The sequence below is a fragment of the Coturnix japonica genome, chromosome 3, assembly GCF_001577835.2.
Source record: "Coturnix japonica isolate 7356 chromosome 3, Coturnix japonica 2.1, whole genome shotgun sequence".
NCBI classification, from domain to species: domain Eukaryota; kingdom Metazoa; phylum Chordata; class Aves; order Galliformes; family Phasianidae; genus Coturnix; species Coturnix japonica.
Window position 1 is genome coordinate 63,765,007 of NC_029518.1, and position 23,101 is coordinate 63,788,107.

General features: G+C 35.0%; 1 protein-coding gene across 3 annotated transcripts in view; it reads right to left on the reverse strand.

Annotated features, from left to right (window-relative positions):
• Nucleotides 1–13,294: 13,294 nt before the first annotated feature.
• GRIK2 (glutamate ionotropic receptor kainate type subunit 2) overlaps nt 13,295–23,101 on the reverse strand; it is a 341,691-nt gene continuing 331,884 nt past the window's right edge. For 2 of the 3 annotated variants that reach the window (XM_015858741.2, XM_015858742.2), the window contains 2 exons: nt 21,800–21,977; nt 15,337–15,468 (listed from right to left, as the gene is read on the reverse strand). In XM_015858741.2, the coding sequence (XP_015714227.1) occupies nt 15,455–15,468; nt 21,800–21,977 (192 nt within the window). In that variant the 3' untranslated portion in view covers nt 15,337–15,454. Of the gene's footprint in view, nt 15,469–21,799; nt 21,978–23,101 lie in introns of all 3 variants that reach the window. The other variant, XM_015858743.2, reaches the window with a different exon arrangement.

Consider the following 23,101-nt stretch of genomic DNA (forward strand, 5'->3'; position numbering starts at 1 on the left):
CTATAACTGAACAGCTTATAAGAAAAAGATCCTTAATTGTTTTTGTCTTATTGAGCAGAATAAAAATATGTGGGTACATGTTGTAGTGTTTAGGTGTGTGCCAGGCTCTTCTAAAAATACTAGCTTCAAATCAGTGCTTTCATTGCCCTGCCACTAAAATGAATAGAGATTTATACTGCAAGTTTGAAAATACCACCAAGCCAGATCTAGTCACTAATGGGCTCTTCTACAGGGAATCCCTTGATGGCATGTTTTCTCATTTATTACCTTCCCCAGACAATATTTAACAGAATTGAGTTAGCAAAATGAAGACAAAGACAGATTATTAGATATTCTTCCTTCTTTTCAGTCTCATTTTCTAACTCCCTCCCTGTACAGCAGCTAAGCAAATCTCTCTTCACAGTACCAAATAAATGTTCCGTGAACATAATGTTCTTCACAGGAAAGGAAACAGAAGCAGCCCAAGCTGAAGAGGAAAAGTTACAAATGACGCAGGCCATCTTGCAAGCAGAAATTTTTGACAGACAGAACAATACACCATAAAGAATTATTCCAGGAACAGTGATTCTCCTCCTAGGGGAAAGAAGGAAAAATAAAACAAAAGAAAACAAAGCAAAACAACAACAAAACTACCAAAAAAAAAAAAAGGAAAAAAAAAAAAGATTGAGATAAAGAGGAAAAGAAGGAGAATAAAAGAATGACAGGTGAAGAAGGACTCAAAACTATTTAATCTTCTCTGCATTATTTATGTATCTCATGTAGAGACTCATTAACCTTTGTCTTCCCCTCATTATTGGAAAAGCAGCTTTGCTTTCACTCTGAGATGAAGTTCACAAGTTCGTGATGAAGTTTTAAGATAAGACAAAGATGAAGTTTCCTAATTAGAATAGTAATGAAAAAAGCAGCATTAAAAGCCAAATGCACCTTCAGGTCCTTCCCCTACAAGCTCACAGTTAGACAGAGATTCTAGCTGCTTCTGCATAAACCTCCCATGCCCTAGCAGCCACAGGAGAAGCACTTGGTTCATTACCCAAGGGAAGAGCTTTTGCAGAAATCTATTTGTAGCCTGCATCTAACCACTTAGAGCTCTGTGAAAAAGGGGTAGTAGGGCTCTTTTGTCCACTCCAGAGCAACTTAAGCAGGATTTACAAAGGCCTAATATCCTTTTGGGATATGGAGATGCTCAGCAACTATTTGAATAAAAAGGGCTGATGTTCCTGAATCTTGATTACAGACGAAGAGCGCTCAGCACAAAGCTTGGTTTGTGAATCAGGAGCACTGAGACCACAAGGGATTAAATCAGACTTTGCTGCAAGCTGAATATGCCCGTGACAGGGGGGAGCCACCCTGTAGGGCCCCCAGGGCCCAGAAAGGAGGGGGAAAAGGGAAATGGGATAAAAACAGCGGCAATCTAAGGAGGAAAAACTTATTTTACTAAATATGATATCAGAATACAAGATAACACAATATAATATAATTGAGGCTAATAAATCAAATGAAACAGAGAGAGAGTCTCCAAAAACTGAGAGGCCTACTGTGAACTCTAGGTGACACGGCTGGAACGCTTCCCACTCTCCGAGAAGTCCAAGAGAGAGAGAACTCCAGCCTGGGAATGAGATTATATAGCGTCCTGGTCCCGTGACTTATCCCTGACAGTGATGTTCTCTGAGATATGTAGTCTTCTTCTGTGAACTGCAAATTGATAAAAGTATCCATGCTTTACATGATGTTATTATGTGGAATACTGATAGCAAAATTACAAAATTACAAAACCATGACACTGAATCAACATCGGTATTTCTGCATGGAAAGCTGTGTGGTGTGTTTGGGTCGATGAACAAAAATTTGTTTGGGACCTGACACATCTACCCAGAAAGTGGGATTCTTGTGGATGATTATGTGTTTCCTGGAGATTTCTCCATTTCTGAAAAGAGACAAATCCAATCACAGCTGAAATCTGATTATAACTGTTCTCAGTAATTCTGTGTACACAAATTGGAAATGACAAAGTAAGAGTCCCATCTTGTCATAAGGACAACTGTAAAATGATTTTCATTTTATGCTTCTGTTCAGTTGCAGAGGGTGTCATTCTACTGTCTCATTTTTTACAAAACTGAGATGAGACACATATTTTTCTTTCTATTTGGAAAAAAATAAATAAATAAAAAAATAAAAAGTAATATCATGTTTTAACTGAGATATGTCATCTGAAAAACCAAAACTCTTCTGTATAGAAGTGTTATTCAAACAGGGAGAATATAGCAGGGAAGAAAATATAAGCTTGTTAAAGGTACCGGGTCTGTCTGAAGAGAAGCATATATTGTGAGATTTGTGTGTGTCCCAGAGTCTGGACAGGAGAATGCAAAGAGCACAGGGAAGAATGGTTTTGTAACAAAATAAAAAGAGCTGTCCACAGTTCGCGGTTATGTCTTCTAATACAAAAGGAAAAAGAGATGGAATAAAAATAATAAAAAAATAAGTAAAACATAATCTAATACACAGTCTTTCTAAGAAATTTAAGAACACATTTTTGGGAGGCACTGTATGAACTTCGTTTATTCTTTTTCCCTGGAATTTTTATTGTTTGTATATATGGATATCCTTGTTCTACTACTACTACAAAAAAAAAAAAAAAAAAAAAAAAAAAAGGTAAGAATAATCCTTACTTGAAGGCATTCCAAAGCATTGGTGCTACATCAGTAGCTGTATTTTTGTCCCCAGTCCAAGCACAGGTGATGAGATTCTCCACGCTGTGCTGCATCTTCCTTGTTCTATTTGCAGTCTTCAGCTGCATGCAAGTCAGAGACAGAATGGAATCCTCCCACTGAGAGGAACATAAACCTAGGGCTTGGCTGACTGGAGAAGCTGATGCTTGCATTGGCAGGGTATGCACTCTCGACATCCCTGTGTTCTCAGTAGCACATGGTTGGGGAGGTCCTTGATCTAGTAAATGTGGGAGTTTGGTGGCCTTGCCAGGCAGGGGGGTTGGAACTTCATGATCCTTGAGGTCCCTTCCAACCCAGGTCATTCTGTGATCCTGTGATTCTGTAAGAGGGCTGGCAAGAAGCCACATGAGCTCCTCGGCCAGCCACCAGCTTCAGCTCCTGCAACAGGCCAGGCAGTTGCTGCAAGCAATATGGAAGGACCTACTCTTGCCTCAACCCCTGTCATGGGCCCTGTGGCTGCTCTAACTGTACAGTTGCTCCAACCCCTGCAATTGGCTCTGCATCTGCTCCAGCACCTGTAATTGGCCTTACGATTCCTCTAACCTTTCTGACAGACCCTTCAGTCATTCTGATCCCTGTGATGGGACCCATGGTTGCTCCAATCCCTGTAAAAAGCCCTGCACTTCAGAAGACAGAGAACTAAACAGTGTCAGTGTTGATTGCCTCTTAAAAAAAAAAAAAAAAAAAAAAAAAAAAAAGACTGCATAAGTCAGAGAAAGAAACTTCTGCTAAGATAGAAGAAGAAGATAAAGATGAAGCAGGACCATCACAGGAACACGAGGAGTAGGGACAGTCCTCCTGGACCAGGGCTTGGCTAAGTACAATAGCCTAAAGGAATTTGCTTAATAGCCTAGAAAATGGTGACACAATAAAATCTCCCCTTTTGCAGCAGCCTGAATTTATGCTGCATTCAAACAGCCACACAGCCACAACTTACCCTTACTAGGGATTCAGGATCCTAATGCATGTTAGGAAATTGAACAATTTAATAATGATCATCGTTAGAAATATATACTAAGTAAAACTATTACAAGGAAAACTAAACCAAGAATTTTCTTTACAGGTGTTTAGTAAAATCATATGGCATGCATGATAATTAGAACTTAGTTATGTCTTTGAATACTTTAATAAACATTTCTATAATTCCAGATATACTTCCATTATAACTGATGAAATGATATCTATTATTTCAGAACAAGAACAAAAATAATTACCTATTATTTAATTATCTGAGAGGAAGTCTTTAATGTAACTGAAATACTGCAAGGATTTCATAATTGATATGGAAAACAAAAGTGGGTGAATTGTAGCTATGAAAAATCTAGGTTATTGAAAAGAATATTTAGAGGAATTTAATGATGAAATCCAATATCAATGATTTATTGGTTTTCCGATGGATATAAAAAGAGTGATACAAGATTAGGATAGGATTAAAGAATTTTAATAAAACACTAAAAAATATTTCACTCAAGTATAAACAATCTTATCTCTGTTTTTTTTTTTTACACTGAATTTTAATAGAGACCTTAATGCCATCTCTTCAATGGATTTATCAATATTTATATTTTCATTACATATTTATAATTTTAGATCCATCATCTGACATATTTTAAAATAAATAACTTAAGCTATGTCTGTACACAACCAGTATGTGGCCAGTAGTGTTTATCTTCCAAAAGTCATCTGTCACTTTAAAAAGAGGCAACAAAACTGTCAAATGTATCTGCTAAAGAGGCTAAGAAAATAGGCTTTGAGTAGCAATAAATACATATATATGTACAGTTCATATGATGTGTGAATAAGCCTTGAGGAATGCCAACATTTGCGGAATTCCTGCAATTTAGAAGTATACAAAAAAAAAAAAAAAAAAAAAGTAACAATTCCCATATGGATGGTTCTGCATAAATGCTATGATTGTAGCGTACTCACTCCCCTTCATTACGAGTTCAAATGAAAAATGCCTGACCAGAAGCAGCATTCTGAGAGTTTTTAAAAATTAATTTGTGCCATCGATGGGGTGCCGAGCTCATTGGGCTCAAGATCAATTATCTAGCTCTCCTAACCTTTTCCCAGCAAATGAGAAAAATAAATCTAGTTAAAATCTATGCAATTTAGGACACTCAAGCAGCATACTGTTTGATTCTTACTGTCAAAGATGTCAATATTAATTATAATGTGATAAGAGCATAACATCAAAATGATCAGATGAAAAATTGGGCCATACAATTATATCTTGGAATCAGACATTTCAGTCCATCTACTGTCTTTTCATTCACTGACAGAATGTAACAAAGACTTTAGTCCTGTTGTCCCTTTCATTTAAAATACAACAGTACCTATAGGAGGTACTTTTAAAATAAGCACTGAAGAATAACAAAAAGGTAATAACATGCAATGAAATGAAATTAAATGAAAATACATAAACCTGATTTGTCATGAAACTATCAGCTAATGAAAAAAAGTATGTGAGTTGGTTCAATGTCTTCTAGAAACAAAAATGACCACCTTTGCTCCTCAGATGATTTCTACACTGTTACTCTTACACAACAGGGTTTGTATAAAAATAATCAATGTACAAAAGAAAACAATGAAACAAATAAAAGCTTAGCAATATGAATATAATATCAGTCATCAGAAAACAGATCTTTGAGATGAAAATAAGGTAACATTTTAATAACCTAATTGTTATTTTGATTCTAAGAACTGCACATTTCCTCCATCAGACTGGATGCTAGCTAAAGATCATCTGTGCACTCGAGCATTGTAGTAATGTTAAAATAAAGAGGACAGACAGGCAGGAGTCTAGAGCAGATAGGTACTAGTGTTATTTTGGGAGTCATTCCTTAAAAAACTAAATAAAAAATAAAAAAATCCCCAAAACCACAAAACAGTTTGACCATGTTTCCTGGACATTTACTTCTGCTTCTAAAACCAGTTCAGATAACGGAGATATCTCAAATGCTTTTATTAAATTCAAAACTACTCACATGCTCTTGAATTTATTAATTTAAAAAAATAAAAATAAAAATCTGTGATTTAAAATCCTGCTATATCTGAGAGCTTATGGAGTCATAGACTCACAGAATCATACAATGATTTGAGTTGGAAAGAACCTCAAAGATCATCTAATTCCAACACCCCTGACACAGGCAGGGATGCAAACTACTAAGTCAAGCTCTAGATTACATTTCCCAGGATCCCATCCATCCTGGCCTTGAACACCTCCAGGAAGAGGACATCTACAACTTTTCTGGGCACCCTGATCCTGCATCTCACTACCCTCTCAGTGAAAAAATCCCCCTTGCATATAATCTCTATCTCCCTTATTTTAGTTTAAAATTGTTCCCACTTGTCCTATCACTATCTACCTGTGTAGAAAGTTGTTTTCCTTCCAATACTTTCAAGAATGAATGAATGAGAACTCCCAAGAGCCTTCTCTTCTCCAGACTTGAACAAGCCCAGCTCCCTCAGCCTGTCTTCGTAGGAGGGGTGCTCCAGCCCTCTTGTCATCTTTGTGACACTCCTCTAGACCTGCTCTAAAAGCTCCAGATCTTTCCTGAGCTGTGGGTTCCATGCCGGGATGCACTCCAGACTGGGCCTCAAAAGAGCAGAGTAGAGAAGGACAGATACCTCCCTTGCCCTGCCTCCACCCCTTTTTTCAATACAGCCCAGGATACTATTGGCGCTCTGTGCACCAAGTATCATTAGTTAGTACAGTGGACTAAAAAAGCTGCTGGACCTTATGAACCTGGAACACAAATAACTTGCAGATATACAAAAACATGCTCACTAACAAGGTAATCCAAAAAAGCTATCAATTTTGAAGAAACTAAACAGTTTGAAATGTTTAAAAACAAACCTGTGCTCCAACTTGCTTCATTCATTGTACTGTATTGCTCATTCTATGATAATTAATATTGTTCAGCACCTTTAAGAAAATGAAATCTTATTAAGCTAATCAGACAAGTAAAAGGTCTTGAAATCCAGCTGGAAAGGTATTTAGCTGTTACTTTTTTGACAGTGTTCAGCAGTGATTCAGTAACAAAAATATATATATTCTATTTTACCTGCAGAGTACAATTTTATTTTATTTTTAAATTATTGAGTAATGCTTCTAAGTGAATGAAAATTAAAAGATACTGTAATGAAGACTAAATTATATTTTTGATCTAATGGAAAGTTCATAGTTTTTCTGCCATTTTCTAGTTGCAAGTAGATTAAGTCTTCAGAAAACTGAAAGAAGCTTCACAGTTGCAAGTTCATGTCAGCATGAGAACTTGAAACTCCCTGATATCTACTAAATATCATACTTACAAGGACTGCAGATGATGGATGTCAGAATTTTGAGAGATCAGGTCAAAAAACAGGATCAAAATAATGGACATTATGAGAACAGTCTTTGGCCTGTCACCTTCCAGGTTCTGTCTGACAGAATCCCAAGGTAAGTAATGCTGGAGATAAGAGGACTCCAGGAGACTTGTTTGATTTTAAAGTGTCACCTCCTCCAAGCCCAGAAATAGATAATTCCACATTCATGTAGTCAGGCAATGGCAGCAAGACATCTATGTGTTCCCAAATAAACTCAAATTTTACAAGGCGTGGAAGCAGGGACAGGGGAAAGAGGAAGAATATAGTCACATCTGGAGCATAGGAAGTTCCACACAAATGTGTGCAAGAACTTCTTTACAGTGAGGGTGATGGAGCACTGGAACAGGCTTCCCAGGGTGGTTGTGGAGTCTCCTTCTCTGGAGATATTCAAGTCCTGCTTGGATGCCTACCTGTGCGACCTGGTGTAAGGAACCTGCTTTGGCAGGGGGGGTTGGACTTGATGATTTCTAGAGGTCCCTTCCAACCCCTACAATTCTGTGATTCTGTGATCATCTGAGTATGCAAATAGCGACAAAGTCAGTCTAGATTGAATCTGACAGGTAATGTGAAAGACAACAAGAAGAGTTTCTACAGATATGCTGGCGGCAAAAGGAAGACATTTCCAAACATATTAAGGATAACGATGTGATTGGAAGTAGTCAGTATGGATTTACAAAAGGAAATCCTGTCTTCTACAGCGATGTGACTGGCATGGTGAAGGAGGGGAGACTTATGGAAACTGTTTTTACTTTAGCAAGGTCCCAGCATTATCCCCCATAACATCATTACAAACTGACAAGCATGGACTAAGTGAAGTGAGTTAGATTGGAAACTGGCCCAATTGTCATTGGCAAAGGACTGTCACTGGTGACATAACATAATGTACAGACCAGTAACTAGTGGTGTACTATAAGGGTTGATGTACTATTTAAGATATTTATTAATGATTCATCTATGGGGACAGAGTGCACCCTGAACAAAAATGCTCAATATACAAAATTAGGTTTCTGGTTAAAGGTCTGTATTGCTATTCCAATAAATGGCCAACAGGAACAAAAGGAAATGATTATCCTGCACCTGTGGAGAAATAATGCCATAAACTCCAGGTAGAGGGCCAGCAGCTGGAAAGTAGTTTTGCAGAGAAGGGCGCTGGATTTCTAATGGGCAAAAGTTTAAAATGAGTCAAAAATGTGCCTCTGCAACTAAGAATGTTAACAGCTACCTAGGTTACATTACAAAGAGTATTACTAGCAGATCAAGTATGGTGATCTTTCCCTATTACTCAGCATTGGTGAAACACATGTGGAGTTCTGGGTCCAATGCTAGTCTCCCCAAGTATAGGATAAACAGAGACTTCACACACATAAGTGTTTAACTGAAGAGCCACAACGGTGATTAAGGGAATGGAGTATCTGTCACATGGGGAGAGGTGGAGAGAGCTGGGATTGTTCAGCCTGGAGAAGACTCAGGGAAATTTGATAATTATATAGAAGCACTTCTTTATAGTGGGACGACGAAGACAGATGGTATCAAATAAGAAGACAAGAAACTGTAAGCACAAACTGAAATGCAAAAAATTACATTTAAATGTGAGTTGTTTTTTCCCTGTGTGATTGAATACTGGATGCAGGGTTGATGTGGCATCTTTATCTTTGAAAATATCCAAAAATTAACTGTACAACATTCTGAACAACATTTTCTAGTTCACCAACACTAGGATAGACAGTCTCCCAAGGGCCTTCCATCAGAAGAATTTGCTAGACTCAGAAGTCCAAAACCTCAGTAATTCTGTGATTTCTGAGTCTATGATTATATGAAGTATGCCTCCATGATAAGCAAACAACTAATTTTTACATAACAAAAATTAGGATTTTACATTGATGCACAGAATAGCTTGGCATATTAGAAGTTACAGTGTTTATTGTTCTACTCAAGTCTAAATGGCACCAACATATAGCATGGATAAAGCACAGCAGTTAGCACCAAAAATAATAATAATAAAAAAATTCCTTCCATCACTACATCTGTCTGTTCTTCTCACTCAATGGACTGGACAGCCCACAGGCTACTTGTGGGAGACTGGCAAAAAACAATTTTTGGCATAAACCCATCAGAAGGTTTGAACTTGAACATTCAAAACCAGATAAGTTTAAAAAATGCTATGAATTTGTTCTCTGTTCGGTGATGTAACTCAAGGAACATAAAGAATGGATTACATCTTTATCAGTGTTCCATATTTTCACATACTTTTTTAGATATGTTCAACAAAGGACTAAGTCTCTGATTTCTTCAAAGCAATTTCCATGAACCTCATAATCATGAAACTGCTGTTGTCATGGAAAGAAGGAGCTCTGAGATTTTTGCATTAGTTTTAGCTCATGCTAGAGCTTCTAAGTAGTTGGAAAAAAACGTGCACAATATATGAAATAGAAAGAAAAGTACTAACTTGGCCCTGAAAACTTTTGAAAGATCTATCTATAAATAATCCTCACTGTGCACCTTAACAAATAAGTAAATAGATAAATAAATAAATGGTCTGTTATTATAGGGCATCATTCCTTGAATAAGAAAAAGGTAAAAGATAAAGTTGATATGATCCACTTTAAAACATGATGAATTTTTCCTTTCATTTATCTACAGTAATCTTTCTTCTCAGATTCTCACAATTATATATTTCCATCAGTCATAGACAGCTGGATTGCGACTAGAAATATGAGAAGCATTTATTTAGTTTTAATTAGAATTGTCATTCATATAAAATTTCTAATGGTGTCTATAAAATAATTAAGTATAGATTTTTTGCCAGTGAGTCTTGTTGAACTAAGTGGGGAGCTACATTCAATTAAGGTAAAGTGTTCAGTGTTCTATTTAACAAATTACTTAATCATAGTTCTTCTAAGTTTGAATAATTCCAAGTTTTGTTTGACAAAGCTCATCCTGTATACAATTTTATGTGTTAACATACATACCCCATTATTAATGTGGACAATTTCTATAAAAACATTTACAAATATTACATGGTTGTTCTACGTTTCTATACCCTGACCTTGGAAGGAAATTTCCAGTAAAATGGGTCAATGTGATAGTTCCTGTGTGATAGATTATTTTTAGATTTTGTTTATGCTGATTAGGATCTGAAACAATGAGCTAAAACAATATCATACTAGGCTAGCAGTCAATCAGATCACTATTACTTCAAACATCATTTAAAAAGATCTACTTTTTTTATTATTTCTATAGCTCCATAGTTCATGGTGCTTCATAGAACAAATCAAAGACACATTCCCTGCCCCCTAAGAGCTTACAGTCTAGGCAAGTACAAGAACAATAAGAGGAGATAACACAGGCAAGGGACAGAGGGGGTAGTAAACGAAGAGAAGGACAGTTAGATTACAGTTACAAGAGAAGCTAGTGTGTTTGTCTTAGTGAATACAACTGGGAAGATGTGATGCTTCAGTAACTTCTTTTTATTCAAAACTGCTATAGGAGAGCCATGAGAAAAGGATTTTGAAAATAAATTTGAAAGTGTTAGAGGTGCTTGTGGGAAAGCATAGAGGTAAGCCTGGAAGAGAAAAGGTGACTAACAGATCTGAGGATGGAAAGCAATGATCTAGGATGTCAGATGAGTCAATCTCAGCAATCAGTCCTTTTCCTTCACATATTTGACAATATGATAAAGAGCACAATTGCTCCTGCACACCTGAACACAAGCTGGCCCTTTGTTTTGCCCTTAGTATCTTAATAGTATACATCTGACTGAGTACAAAATTTCTGAACTATTGGACAAAATCAAAATTTCTTTGCAACAGGAGTTTTGCCTCTGCTTTCAAAGGAGTTAGTTTTTTGGTCATTATACTTTGAGGCTGTTGATATATTTGGAGAATCCATTGTACCTGGAGAGTAAGTAAAGTCATGTTTAAAGTACAAGAAATATGTTTCTAATATCGATACGAGATTAATAATATGAAATTGATTTCATAGCATTACCTTTTATTTCTTTGTGTCACATTTTCTGTAATCATGACCTCTTTTCTCTGAAAAGATGTTGATTTTTCAGTATACCCAGGCATTTCTCTTGCTTCAATTTGAGTGTTGGGGCTTTGATGTTTTCTTCATGAATTATTATCAGTTCTGAAATATTAACTAGATAGTATAATAAGGTAAAACAATTTTATTTTTGGATTTTTTTTTAAATTTTTTTTAAGACTATGTATGAAGACAAAAGACAAAAAAAGCTCTTGTACAGAGTTGCAAGTAAAAGAGGAAAAAAAAACCCAAACAAAACAAAAAAAAAACCACCAAAACAACAACAACAACAACAACAAAAAAAAAACACAAAAAAGAAGGTTATTCGAGACCTAGGTAACCTGCATTAGTAAAGGGGTTGAACTAGATGATTTCCAGAGGCCCTTTATAACCCCTGTGATTCTGTGAATTCTTGAGCTGAAAAGTGAGATGAAAATTTCAGAAAGTAGTATCTCACAAAAAGCTGTCATACTCTAATATGTTTGAATTTGTGTTTATTTAATAGAAGAATAATATGAAAATGGCCTCTTGGAGTCTAGACTGGGTCATAAATTCCCATTTATTATAAAGCATCACATTTCTGTTGATGGACCAGAATTTTCTCTACTACTCCTTCACAAATGATGATAACAAAAAAAGCTAGAGGGTTTTTTTGTTGCTGTTTGGCTGTTGTCTTTTCTTCTATAATATCCACGTTGTTATCTATTGCTGTATAATCATGCTGAGGCATGAGAAATCATTAAAGATTATGAACATTTATCTTGAAGAAGATAAAGGAAAAGAATGTCTCTTTCAACTTTTACCACCAGTGTTCAGACATTAGGTACTACTATATAGTTGAGTTACAACTGCTTGAAAATTTTTCTTAAGAGTGACATTTAAGGTCAGTCAGAGAAGCACCCATCATCTTGTCCTACTAATTACTACAATTGCAGGCTAATTGAGCAGATTCTAAAGCTTCATGGAGCAGATACTCCCTTTATTCTAGATGGTGAGATTCCTTTGACTTTAATGACAATGTAGAAATTTATACCGTCTGATCTTTTAGAAGTTTTTAAAATTTAAGAAGTTTTCTTCAGAATAGACAATTTCCATTATAGCAGCGTAGGTAAAGTGAACCATTTAACTTTTTGGAATCCAAAACTAATAGCAGTATTTTGTATTACTTTGGAGTTTAACTGGTTTTGTTTGTTTGTTTGTTTGTTTGTTTTCTTTGCCTTAAATGTCTTAAGTGTATGTGAAAAGACTCAGAAATAATTACTACAGAAGAGTACTGTGAATTTTTATTTCTGTGAATATTCTTATTGTCCTTCTATGAATCTGTAGAGCCATGCATTTCTGGTCCAAATTTTAAATAGAAATCTCTAATTACTTTGTGTGTTTCCTTTAATAATGGAAGGATAAAACTCATTGAAATCCTAATTAAAAAATACTAACTCTGTGTTAGGATTCTTGTTCATTGGGGGGATTTTGACTCAAATATTTAGGACAGATTCTATAACTACACTTACTTTGGCTCACATAAGGGTTGATGGGAATTAGCCATATGCATCAGGGGGGAATGGAACTTCTGCTTATTTCAACACCCTTAACTGAGAAAAGAAAAATTTGTCTGAATATAATACAGCATTTTATTTCATGATTTTACAAATTTTATTGTAAATCATCAAACAAATTCAATAGCCAATTTTTATTTTTTTTTTCCATTCCAAACCATCAGAAGTAGTTTTCACTATGTTGTATGACAATTACTTTTTTCCCCTTTTTATTTTAAAGAATTAACTTAAAATTAAATATGCATTATGTAAGCATACTAATTTTCAGAATCTTTGCTGAAGGTATTTTTATCTTGCTTTTACTTCAAACAAAGATAACTTGTTCTTTGTTATCACATACATGGGGATGAAACTCTCACAAACATCAGAGATTTTGCTTTCTCAGTCCTTATTCACAATGGAAATGGCCAGCTCAGTTTCTATGAAGATTTATGAGAACTGGGTAGTAGACACAAACCTCGCTCCTTTGCCCAAATATCATTACATAGCTTCTAAAATTTGCATGATGTATCATATACTCTTGTCTTAGAAAGATAATGAAAAGTTTAAATTAAGCCTCAGTAAACAAATTATCTCATTACTTACAAATGACAGATTATTTATGATAATTCTAAGGTCTTTTCAATTGCTTGTTTTAAATAGCCAAATTAAATATTTTCCATACAAAGGCCATGTTGATAATCTTTTTTTGGTTGACATAACATTTCTATATAACCATCCTACACATTTTTTATGTTCAGATACAAATACGTTTACTGTAGATGGTAGTGATACCTTCAGCATCTGTAGGGAAGTATTTCAAAATGCTATGTTCAGGAAGTTGCCATAGGCAGGGCATAAATATAAGCATTGTAGCAACCAAGAGCTAGATCCAGCAAAAACTTATGGTATGCTGTACTGGCTTCTCTCAGAAATCCCAGCAAACACTCTGGCCACAAATTTAGTGGCAAGAATTAACATGTTAGGGCACTAAAGCTGAGGCTGTTGTAAGTACCAGTACTAACACAAAGTACTGTACAAATTTTGCTCAAGTCACGCAGCAAAAAACAAAATAACTAAAACTGACATAACTTTAAAATCTTTTTTTCCTCTTTTTCTCTTTTTCCTTTTTTTTTTTTTTTTTTTTTTTTTTTTTTTTAGTTTTGTGTATTCAAATAGCAAACTGAGTGTACTTTAACTATTATCACAATGTGGTCAAGAGGTCTGTGTCTTTTACCAAATACACACTATTGTTCATGACAGCATGTTATCAGCCTAGTGGAAACCAGGGGTGTTGTATGGTAAGCAGTGGTGGTAGTGCACCTAGTTTTTATATTATCTAACTTGAAAATATGACTCTTCTAAGATTCCTTTTTCTTGATAAAAATAGTTTTCACCAAACGTTGGTGGTGCACACGCACTACCATTCATGCTTGGCATCACACCCCTGACAGAAACATATGCTCTTATTTTGTTGATAAAAAGTATTACAAAAATTTCCATACAAAAACTATTTTCATAGAAATCTTGCATTTCCACAAATAAACCTGAACATTTTTTTTTTTTGAAAAAAAAAAAAACTGCTCAAGAATTTTGTTCGTTTAGTACTGTGACTGTATTGAAAAATGCAGTCCTCCTTAAAGTTCTCCACATTTACTTCCTTTAGGTGACCCATTCTACTTCCAACATTAATGAGAATTGCACAGGCTCCATTGAGTTCAATTATTAGCAGGAAGAAAGGCTTCAAAACCCATTCAGACTAAAATGCAAGCCTCTATGCATGAAATGCACTGCTTTCCCACCCCTTCCCCCGGTCCTCATTACTCCCCCCCTTCCCGCAATTTAAGAAAAAGAAGTAATCACTTTTATCTAAAAGTTGTAAGACACATTCCTTTGTACTCACAGACCTTATATTCCTCTATGAATTGGGTCAAAATTATGGATTATTCTTGTTTTTTGATCAAAGTTCCAGCCCAGCTAAATTTAAGTTAATGTGTTTTTTTTATTATCATTTAAATATTATTTATTTACTTAGTTCAGTGACACAGACAGTCCAAAATAGCAGGTGAGCATCTCCACATATATTCTTCTATTCATGGATTCATGTTTCTTTGTTGTAATATTTCTCCCATCCAGGAAGCTCATACCACTGGTCCTGATGGCAGTTACAGTCTACCAACAGTAACCAACACTTCTATGTTTGGAAGTTCAGAAGAACTTACAGTTTCTTGTTCCACTACAGTTCTGAGATATTACTTCTACTAGACTCCTTCTGTGGTTAGTAGCATTTCAGACATTTATTCTCCATCTCCTGGCAGCGGTTGAACTTCAAAAGGAACCTGTAATTTCTCATTGAGACTGCATTTGAAACCAGCCACAAAACTCATATGGAACATTCATTCATTCATAATGGTGGAAACCCATGACGAACAGTGTAACCCTGCATAACTCGGTTGATCCATGATGCTTGTGATTTGAGTCTGGCCATTGCAACTGTTGAGATCACAGAGTCTCTAGTTCATAGACACAGCGGCATGAGGTAACTCATTTTATTTTGCACAGGTTGCATATTTCCACAGGAAACATTCTCGCAAGGTTGTTTGGAAAAAGGACGACAGTTTGTGCTTGGGGTGTTAGGCTTCCCAGCTCTATGCCATGGTTTCTTTACCCGGCAACCTTCTGTCGTTAAATGTGTGCATGTTGATAACTTCTTCTGTTTTCACAATAACAGGGGCCTGTGGCTTGTGTTTTAATCGACGCTGACACTTCAGAGACATCCTTAGCTCCTCTACCATGGCACTACAGAAGGACCTCTAGGGAGAGAAATGGGGGGATGGGGGAAGAAGGAAAAGAAAAAGAAAAAAACAAACAACATCTGTAAGAAGTGTCTAACTGCAATGCCTAGAAGCAGATTCATTCCATTTGCACAGCCATGTCAATCCTGTAAGTTTGTTTTGTCTCAACCTGGAGCTCATAAACAATTAATGTCTTTTAAATATGCATTGCATAATAATTAAAATGACTTTTCAAGCTGTGATGACTCACTGAAAAAATTCACCTTGTCTCTACAATTATTTATCTTCCAGCCACTGACATGCATGCACATGATCCATAAAAATATTTCAAACAGATGTTCTGTTAACATAGTTTAGTTTTACAGGATAACATCTGAATATATTAGATATTTAGTAAAATTTCCCTTTCCATATTTCTACACAATGCATTTAATTTCTATATGCTTTAAATAGATGATCCTTAATGAAATAGTAAATTATATATATATTTAAATAGATGATCCTTAATGAAATAGTAAATTATATATACATATATATATACTATTATATATACATATATTGTATTACTATATATATATTTACCTAAATTAATGTTTAACTACTGTTAAAATGCAGACATATTACTGAAAAAAAAGGAATCTACTTCATTTTTTTTCTTTCTAAAACTCTGCATTTAAACACTTCTTCCATTACCAAATATTATGTTGTAGAATACATTTACAAAAATCTCTCTGTTTATGGAATCAGAAAAAAATATTATAAACATGTTTTCAACAAGTAGATCCTCATAGCCATTTTTCCTTTCAGCCGCAACACATTTGAAAAACAACTTAAAATCTCCCTTATTACCATCATTTGAATGAATTCTGAACTGCTAATAGTGTGCTGAGCTATTAGCTCATTCTTGGTCTTAGAACCGAAGCATGGATTAAACAGAGGGGTGAAGAAGTCTCAATTTTGGGATCTTTTTCACTTTTATCACATGCTCTAAGAGAAATGTCTACCAGCTAATGCATAAATGTATTAAAGAAATAATAAATCCTAGGGTCTAAGATAACATGACAAGTTTCTGACAATACCTCTCATGGAAAGCAAGTGTGAAGTATGATACGGTGTTTTGAATTCTGCTTTTATGATACAGTGCTTTGAATTTTGCTTTAACCTTGCTTTAATGGTAAACTGTTGTATTTCCACTGCTCTATAAGACTGGAGTTGGGAGACTAGGTCCAGAAAGCTTTTAAGGAACTCTACCTAATTCTTTGGAAGACTAATTTCAAACTGTGTTTATCAAAATCCACATTCAGTTCCAACCTCAAGAGCCAGTAAATTAAGAAGTGTGGCAGATATTGCAACTCTTTATCTGAGCAGCTTTTCATCAGCTGGAGTGTGCAAGCTGAACAAGAGACATATTTGAGACTGTCAATTCTATAGTGTTTTATGCCAGAGGAGATTTAAACTCTAGTGTCTCAGAAGACTGTAAAATTAAAGGAATAAGAACATATCAGGGTAAAATTGCTTCCAGTTTCCTCCTACTTATCCTATTCTACTTTGCATAAAAACAGCAAATGGAGGTAGAGTGGGAGAAAGGGAGAGAGTGAGAGTGCTAGCAGCTCTGTAGATTAGGCACTGGGGAACTCAGTGGGAGAAGAAATCCTTCAGGGATAGTTTCTGCTTCATCAGTATATTTAAGTAAAATTCTATGTAATGTAATAGAGTGCAAATGTGAATTTAGTTCTATCTTCAGGCATAGGATAGAACTCAACTTGAATCCCCCAGGGCCTGAACATAACCTCTTCTCTAACCTTTTCTTATGAACAGGGAATAGGCAGGAAGGAATGAAAAGTGCAGTCGTCCCCTGGCTGTGATGCTCTTTCTTTCTAAAGCTTTTTTCTCTTGCTGAGTTTGAAATAGACTAATGACACTTACTCAACTTGTGATAGAAAAGGGAACCGGCAACTACGGAAAATTTGAAGTTTTAAATCCAAGGAACAGGAAGGCCTATTTCTTTGGTGTAGTCAGGCATGAGTTCTTCAGAGGCCAGAGTTCAAAACAAAACTTGTCACTGTGTGAAGATGTTCACTGAAATTTCCAAATTAATGCTCTTGAGCCATAGTACATCAGATTGCATAAGTTATTCTTGATTAACATTGCATAGAAAGCAGGAAAATATCTCTTTTCATTCAACTGTGCTTTGGAGCAAAGTATTCAATCCTCTTAGAATTATTTTTAAAAGATTGCTGTTGCTTAACATCAGAAATTCAGTTATACTTATGGAACTGAAATAAGCCTTGAAATCAATACAAATTGCAATATTTAATTTAATATTCCCTACAGGCTTACAGGTTAAATTACTAAGGCATGCAGATCTCGGCATTTTCACTATGTGCAGAACTTAGCACGTAGTTCAGGAACTTCACAGGAATTTGTTAAGAAGGAAATGTTGCAGCTCTCAGTGTTACGTTACCAGCAGCCATCTTATGGCTCTCACCTCTGGAATTAAGACCTAACTGAAGCATAGAAATCCTACACTGAAAAATAGTACATTAGCACTAAAAACTTTCAAGACTTTATTCCTTGCTCTCTCTGCCAAAAGATCTAAAAAAGTGACAGAACATATTCAATGCTTTTCAAAATTCATCAATTTACCAAAATGTTTTTTACAGATATGCAGACACTTATCCAAAGGTACTGATTTTTAGACACTATCAGTATGAACAGGATTACAATCAAAGACCAAGAAGAAAGAAGATGCATGTACTCGATGCCAGCATTCCAAGATAACCTGAAAATAACATCTGACAAAAAATGCCAAACTGTATTCCTTGAGAATTTTATCTCAATTGGAAAACTCCATAAATTGAGAAATGATGGCATGATTGACAGTATTAAAAAGGCACTTAACAAAATCTTGTGATGGTTATTATATCTAGGAAATTCTTCCACTATGTTTTCAACTTATGTTATATAAATTAAGTTCATGTGAACTTAACTGCATACACTATATGAAATTTAAAACAAACAAACAAACAAAAAACTAAAACAAACAAACAAACAAACAAAACTACTTCATCTAGTATCTTTTTTCAGGTATGCTATGCATTATTTTAAATGATCATATGTCTAAAAAAAATAATAAATAATATTGTCTTCTAGACAGTACCATCTCTTTGGTAACCAAGTACAGTGGTTACATATATATATTATAAAATATATAGTACTTATAGATACATGTATATATAATATAGTACTATATTTAGTATAGGCACTAAATAAATAATACTTTTCTTTTTTTTTCCCCCCCCTTAAAATTTCATTCACCGAAATAGTCATCCATTTCAAAACAGATGAGTTGAAATTATGGAAAAGTTCATGATGTGGATTCTTTTCTTTGGGCTTTGTCAGAGAAATATGCCATACAGAAAAGTTTTTCCACAAATTGAAAAATCATGTTCAAAAATTTTTACCAATGATTAGTTCATGTTTGACCTTTTTGAATACAAATTCCTTCCTTGTCTCTTTTTTATTCCAATCTGTGTACATTCTCAATTTCCTATACAGCTAAATTTAGTGTTTTTACACAAGGCACAAGTTGGAATACATCTTTTGGAAGAACATGATGTGCAATAGTGAAGCAGCTATGTGATACTTTGTCTTACAAATAAATGCCATTTTCAGGCATTATTTTAGAAAAGATAATCCATTGTCTTAATGACCATTTAGATTTGCTGGAAAAAAGAGTTAATTGTGTACAGAACTTTGAGATTATATTTCAGATCTTGCTGTACACCACGAAAACAATCTCATTTAACAGGTATTACAAGATTCACTTCATAATTTAACGAAAATAACCTTTTGCCCTGACTCACCTTCCACACCGCAGGCACATTACAAGAACATCAGTAATTATTGATTTTTATTCCAACACTTACAAAATCATAAGTTGTCTTCCTGAATGCTACCAAAAAGTAAATGTTGCTTCCAAGTCACTTTAGATACAAACAAATAGCAGGGAAATTGAAGGAAGTCATACAAATTGCTAAACACTTACACTGTTAAGAGCAACTGCTTTGTTGCAGCAATCAAGCACTGTAAAACACTAGAAAAATGTCTGTAGTTCTAAGAAAAGACTTCAATTACACAAAAGAAAATCTAATCAGAGTCATAGTTTTTAGTCTTTTAATACAAAGAATTTTTTTAAAATGCAATTTTAAAAAAGCAAAAAACAAACAAACAAACAAACAAAAAACAACCATGAGATGTGTAAGTGTGAAGAAATAACACATGCCTCTTTCATTCTTTGCCACAGCTGACAGATCACAAATCATGAAAAGTCAATATAACCATTTAGCAGAATGTTTACAAACTATATACATAGCTTGTGCATGGCATTACAGCCTGAAAAAAAAAAAAAAAGGCTTTTTGCATGCACGTATTAATATGAAAGTTAGACAATATTTAACTTTTTTCATTATATTGCTTTATAAGAACTTAGAAAGGTAATCCTGAAAAAGTATTAGTGTTTGTTATACACAGAGTTATGAAACTGTCACTATAAGTTTTGTTTTTAATGTCCTACAAAAAGAAACAAAAATAGAATGGAAAGCTAGCATCACTTTTAGCATTCTGAGTGAAGTGAATAATATTCTTTCTGTTTTAAATATAAATGTCACAAGTGTTTGATTTTTATAGATTTTTCCCTCTTTAATGAATTTAATATAAAGTTGACTGTCAACATTCAGCACAAAACTGTAAGATTTATGTTGAATTTCATTATTACTTCCAGTCTTGCATGTCAGATATTATTTGAAACCCTGTTAAATTCTCTTAAAGCAGTAGCAGCAGCAATCCTGCAAATTCTTGCTGTTATGGGTCAGTGTTCTACCATCTAACAGGACATATCAATCATTTTTTTATTTTTATATTCATGAGGTTAGCTGAGACTCAGTGCACAGCTCTGCCCTGCCCTTCCCTTCTAATCCTTTTTTCCCATCCGTATGCCAGATATTTTGAATGCATTTATGAAAAAATTAGTCTATCTCAAACCCCTGGAAAGAAACAGAAACATAGCATAATTTTTGAAAACAGATGAACAACTAAAGAAATGAAAATGATCTTGGAAAAAAAGATTATCTCATGGAATGTAAGCATTAACTTATCAAAATTAAGTGTACTTTTGTAAGTATGCTTAGATTTTTAGGATTCTTAGTTATGTATATAGTCTTAAACCAAAAATTTTACACACACATATATGTACATACATTAAAAGATTTTGCCATAAACTTTTCTGATGTAGTATATTTTCAATCCATAGTAAGTGTAATACACAAATACACTGAAAGGTAATTTTCAATTCAATTAACTAACTGAAAATATTACCTAAGTGTTCTCAAATTCAGTTTTAGTACTTGTTACATTTTTGGAAGGAGCAGAACTGGGAGCTGTTTTAAGAAGTAATTTTCAGGACAAAATAGATGAGAGCTCCATCACCTATTCAAATAAAGACATCAAAATCAAACAAAATGAAAATTATTATTCTATAAGTTAAGTTTTGCTTCCACCACCATATCTATGAATGCAAGACCATTAGAATTATTCCAAACAACTTGATGTGGAATGAGGGGTTTCATTTTGAAACTGGATTGAACACTGATTATTCCAATGACTTTTCTAGCTATCTAGAGAGATTTAAAAAGTGTGATGTTACTGGCCCTTCCTGCAGCAAAACAGAAGTGATATAACCTGAAATAATCTTCTGAACTTAATGGTTGTGATATGAGCTTAGATGATACACAGCATCTCATTGCTGGTAAAAAAAAAAACAAACAATCAAACAACATAAAAATGAACCCACTGATGCTTCCCAGTCCGCTCACTCTTAACCTCTGCACTCCCTCAAAAAAGAAAAAAAGAGAAAAAACACTAGGTCACTCGCAGCATAGATTATTAGCATCTCCACTTAGAACAATAAGATTCTAGATTGCCTTGAATGACCTGCTCAATAGGATGTTAATCATTGTCAGAAAACAAGTTCAGCAACTTTCTGATTCTAAAATTGATTTCCTAATGAAACAACATGTACTCTGGTGAATTCAAGAGAGTTCTGGTAAAAAAACAAAACAAAACAAACAAACAAACAAACAAAAAATACAACCCTCTAAGTCTACTTACAGTCTTCTGAAAATGATTAATCCTGCTTTTCAGCCTGAGCGTAGCCTGGCAACTATACTAGTTCCTATGAATGTTGGGGAATTCATATCACTGCCAAAAGCTTTTTCAAAGGTGGCTTCATACGGTTCCTGCCAGCAGCCTTTCTGAACGTCACACTGACCATGATGTTTTGCTGACTCACCTGTGGACCTAGGCTGGGGCAGATGGGATTGAACTTGTGTGGTTCCACTCTTTCCACTCAGAGAAATCCCAGAGGATGGCATAGGGAAATTGCTCATCAGCCCCGAGGGCTCTCTCTCATGCAGGATTCCACAAGGTTTCATCCTGTCATCTCTCCTTTTAACAAGTATATGAGGCCACTGGGGAGATAATGAAATAATTTGGGCTGTGGTATCATCAACATGAAGATGATTCACAGCCCTGCTTTCTTGTCAGACCAGGATGGTGCAGTCATTTTGTGCATCCAGTACCTGGCTGAAGGGGTATAATGGAAGAAGGGTGCTACACTGGACAAGTAAAAGGAAGCGTTCAGAAGATATCTACCCTTATTACTCAGTTCTTCCTCTTGTAAGGGAGTCTGAGCTTACAGTCTCAGATTCGTCCAGGCTCCTAAGTTTGAGTCTGGGATTCCAAATAAGATCAGCAGCAAGAAGTACTCTTTGTCACTTGGGTCTATGACAGTGGCAATAATTTCTGATGGTGTGAAATTCACAGGACTTCTTCCAGAATGGATTGCTGCAATCCAGTTTCTTGGGAACAACACCTACACATGACTTTCAGATGTTTTAAAAGTGTTGATAGCTATTCATAGCACTTCAGACATATAAATGTCACTGAGCAAATAAATAACAGCATACACAGTAGTGCCCATCAGATTTAGAATGATATCCAGTGTAACATCCTAACATTTCTGTATCTTCCTATCAACTCTGTGTAGTATATTTTTCTGCTTTTCAGCAGAGAAATCAGTCTCCTGAGATACTGTGCCACTGGCTGTGAAATTTCTTTCACCTGTTAAATCGCTTTTGCTCCTAAATCTAAACTCATTCTTCATTCGTCCAAAGAGAAGTAGAATTGTTGATGTTCAGGCATAGTGAAAAGCAGTGATGATAGTATGTAATTAGTCTTTTGGGGTATTAATCTACCTGGATTAGAAATATTGTTATGTATCACCATATAATTTAATTTGCAAACAGTCAGTCTATCATACAGAGCCACTTTAGAAAATAAACACAAAGTGCCTACGAATAACTGTAGCTAACAACTTTTTTAAAAAGTCTTCAGAACTTAAGTCCACTGCACATTACTTACTGTAAAAATATGTACTGCTTTTATAGTTCAGTGTGACAGTATAAGCTTAATGTAAAATATCACTTGGCCTCAAATCAAGTTGAACAGAGAGACTAATAGTATTAATTGATCGTGTTTTCCATTGTTTTGGAAACACTACTATAATCATATTGCAGTGCACAGTATTAGTATC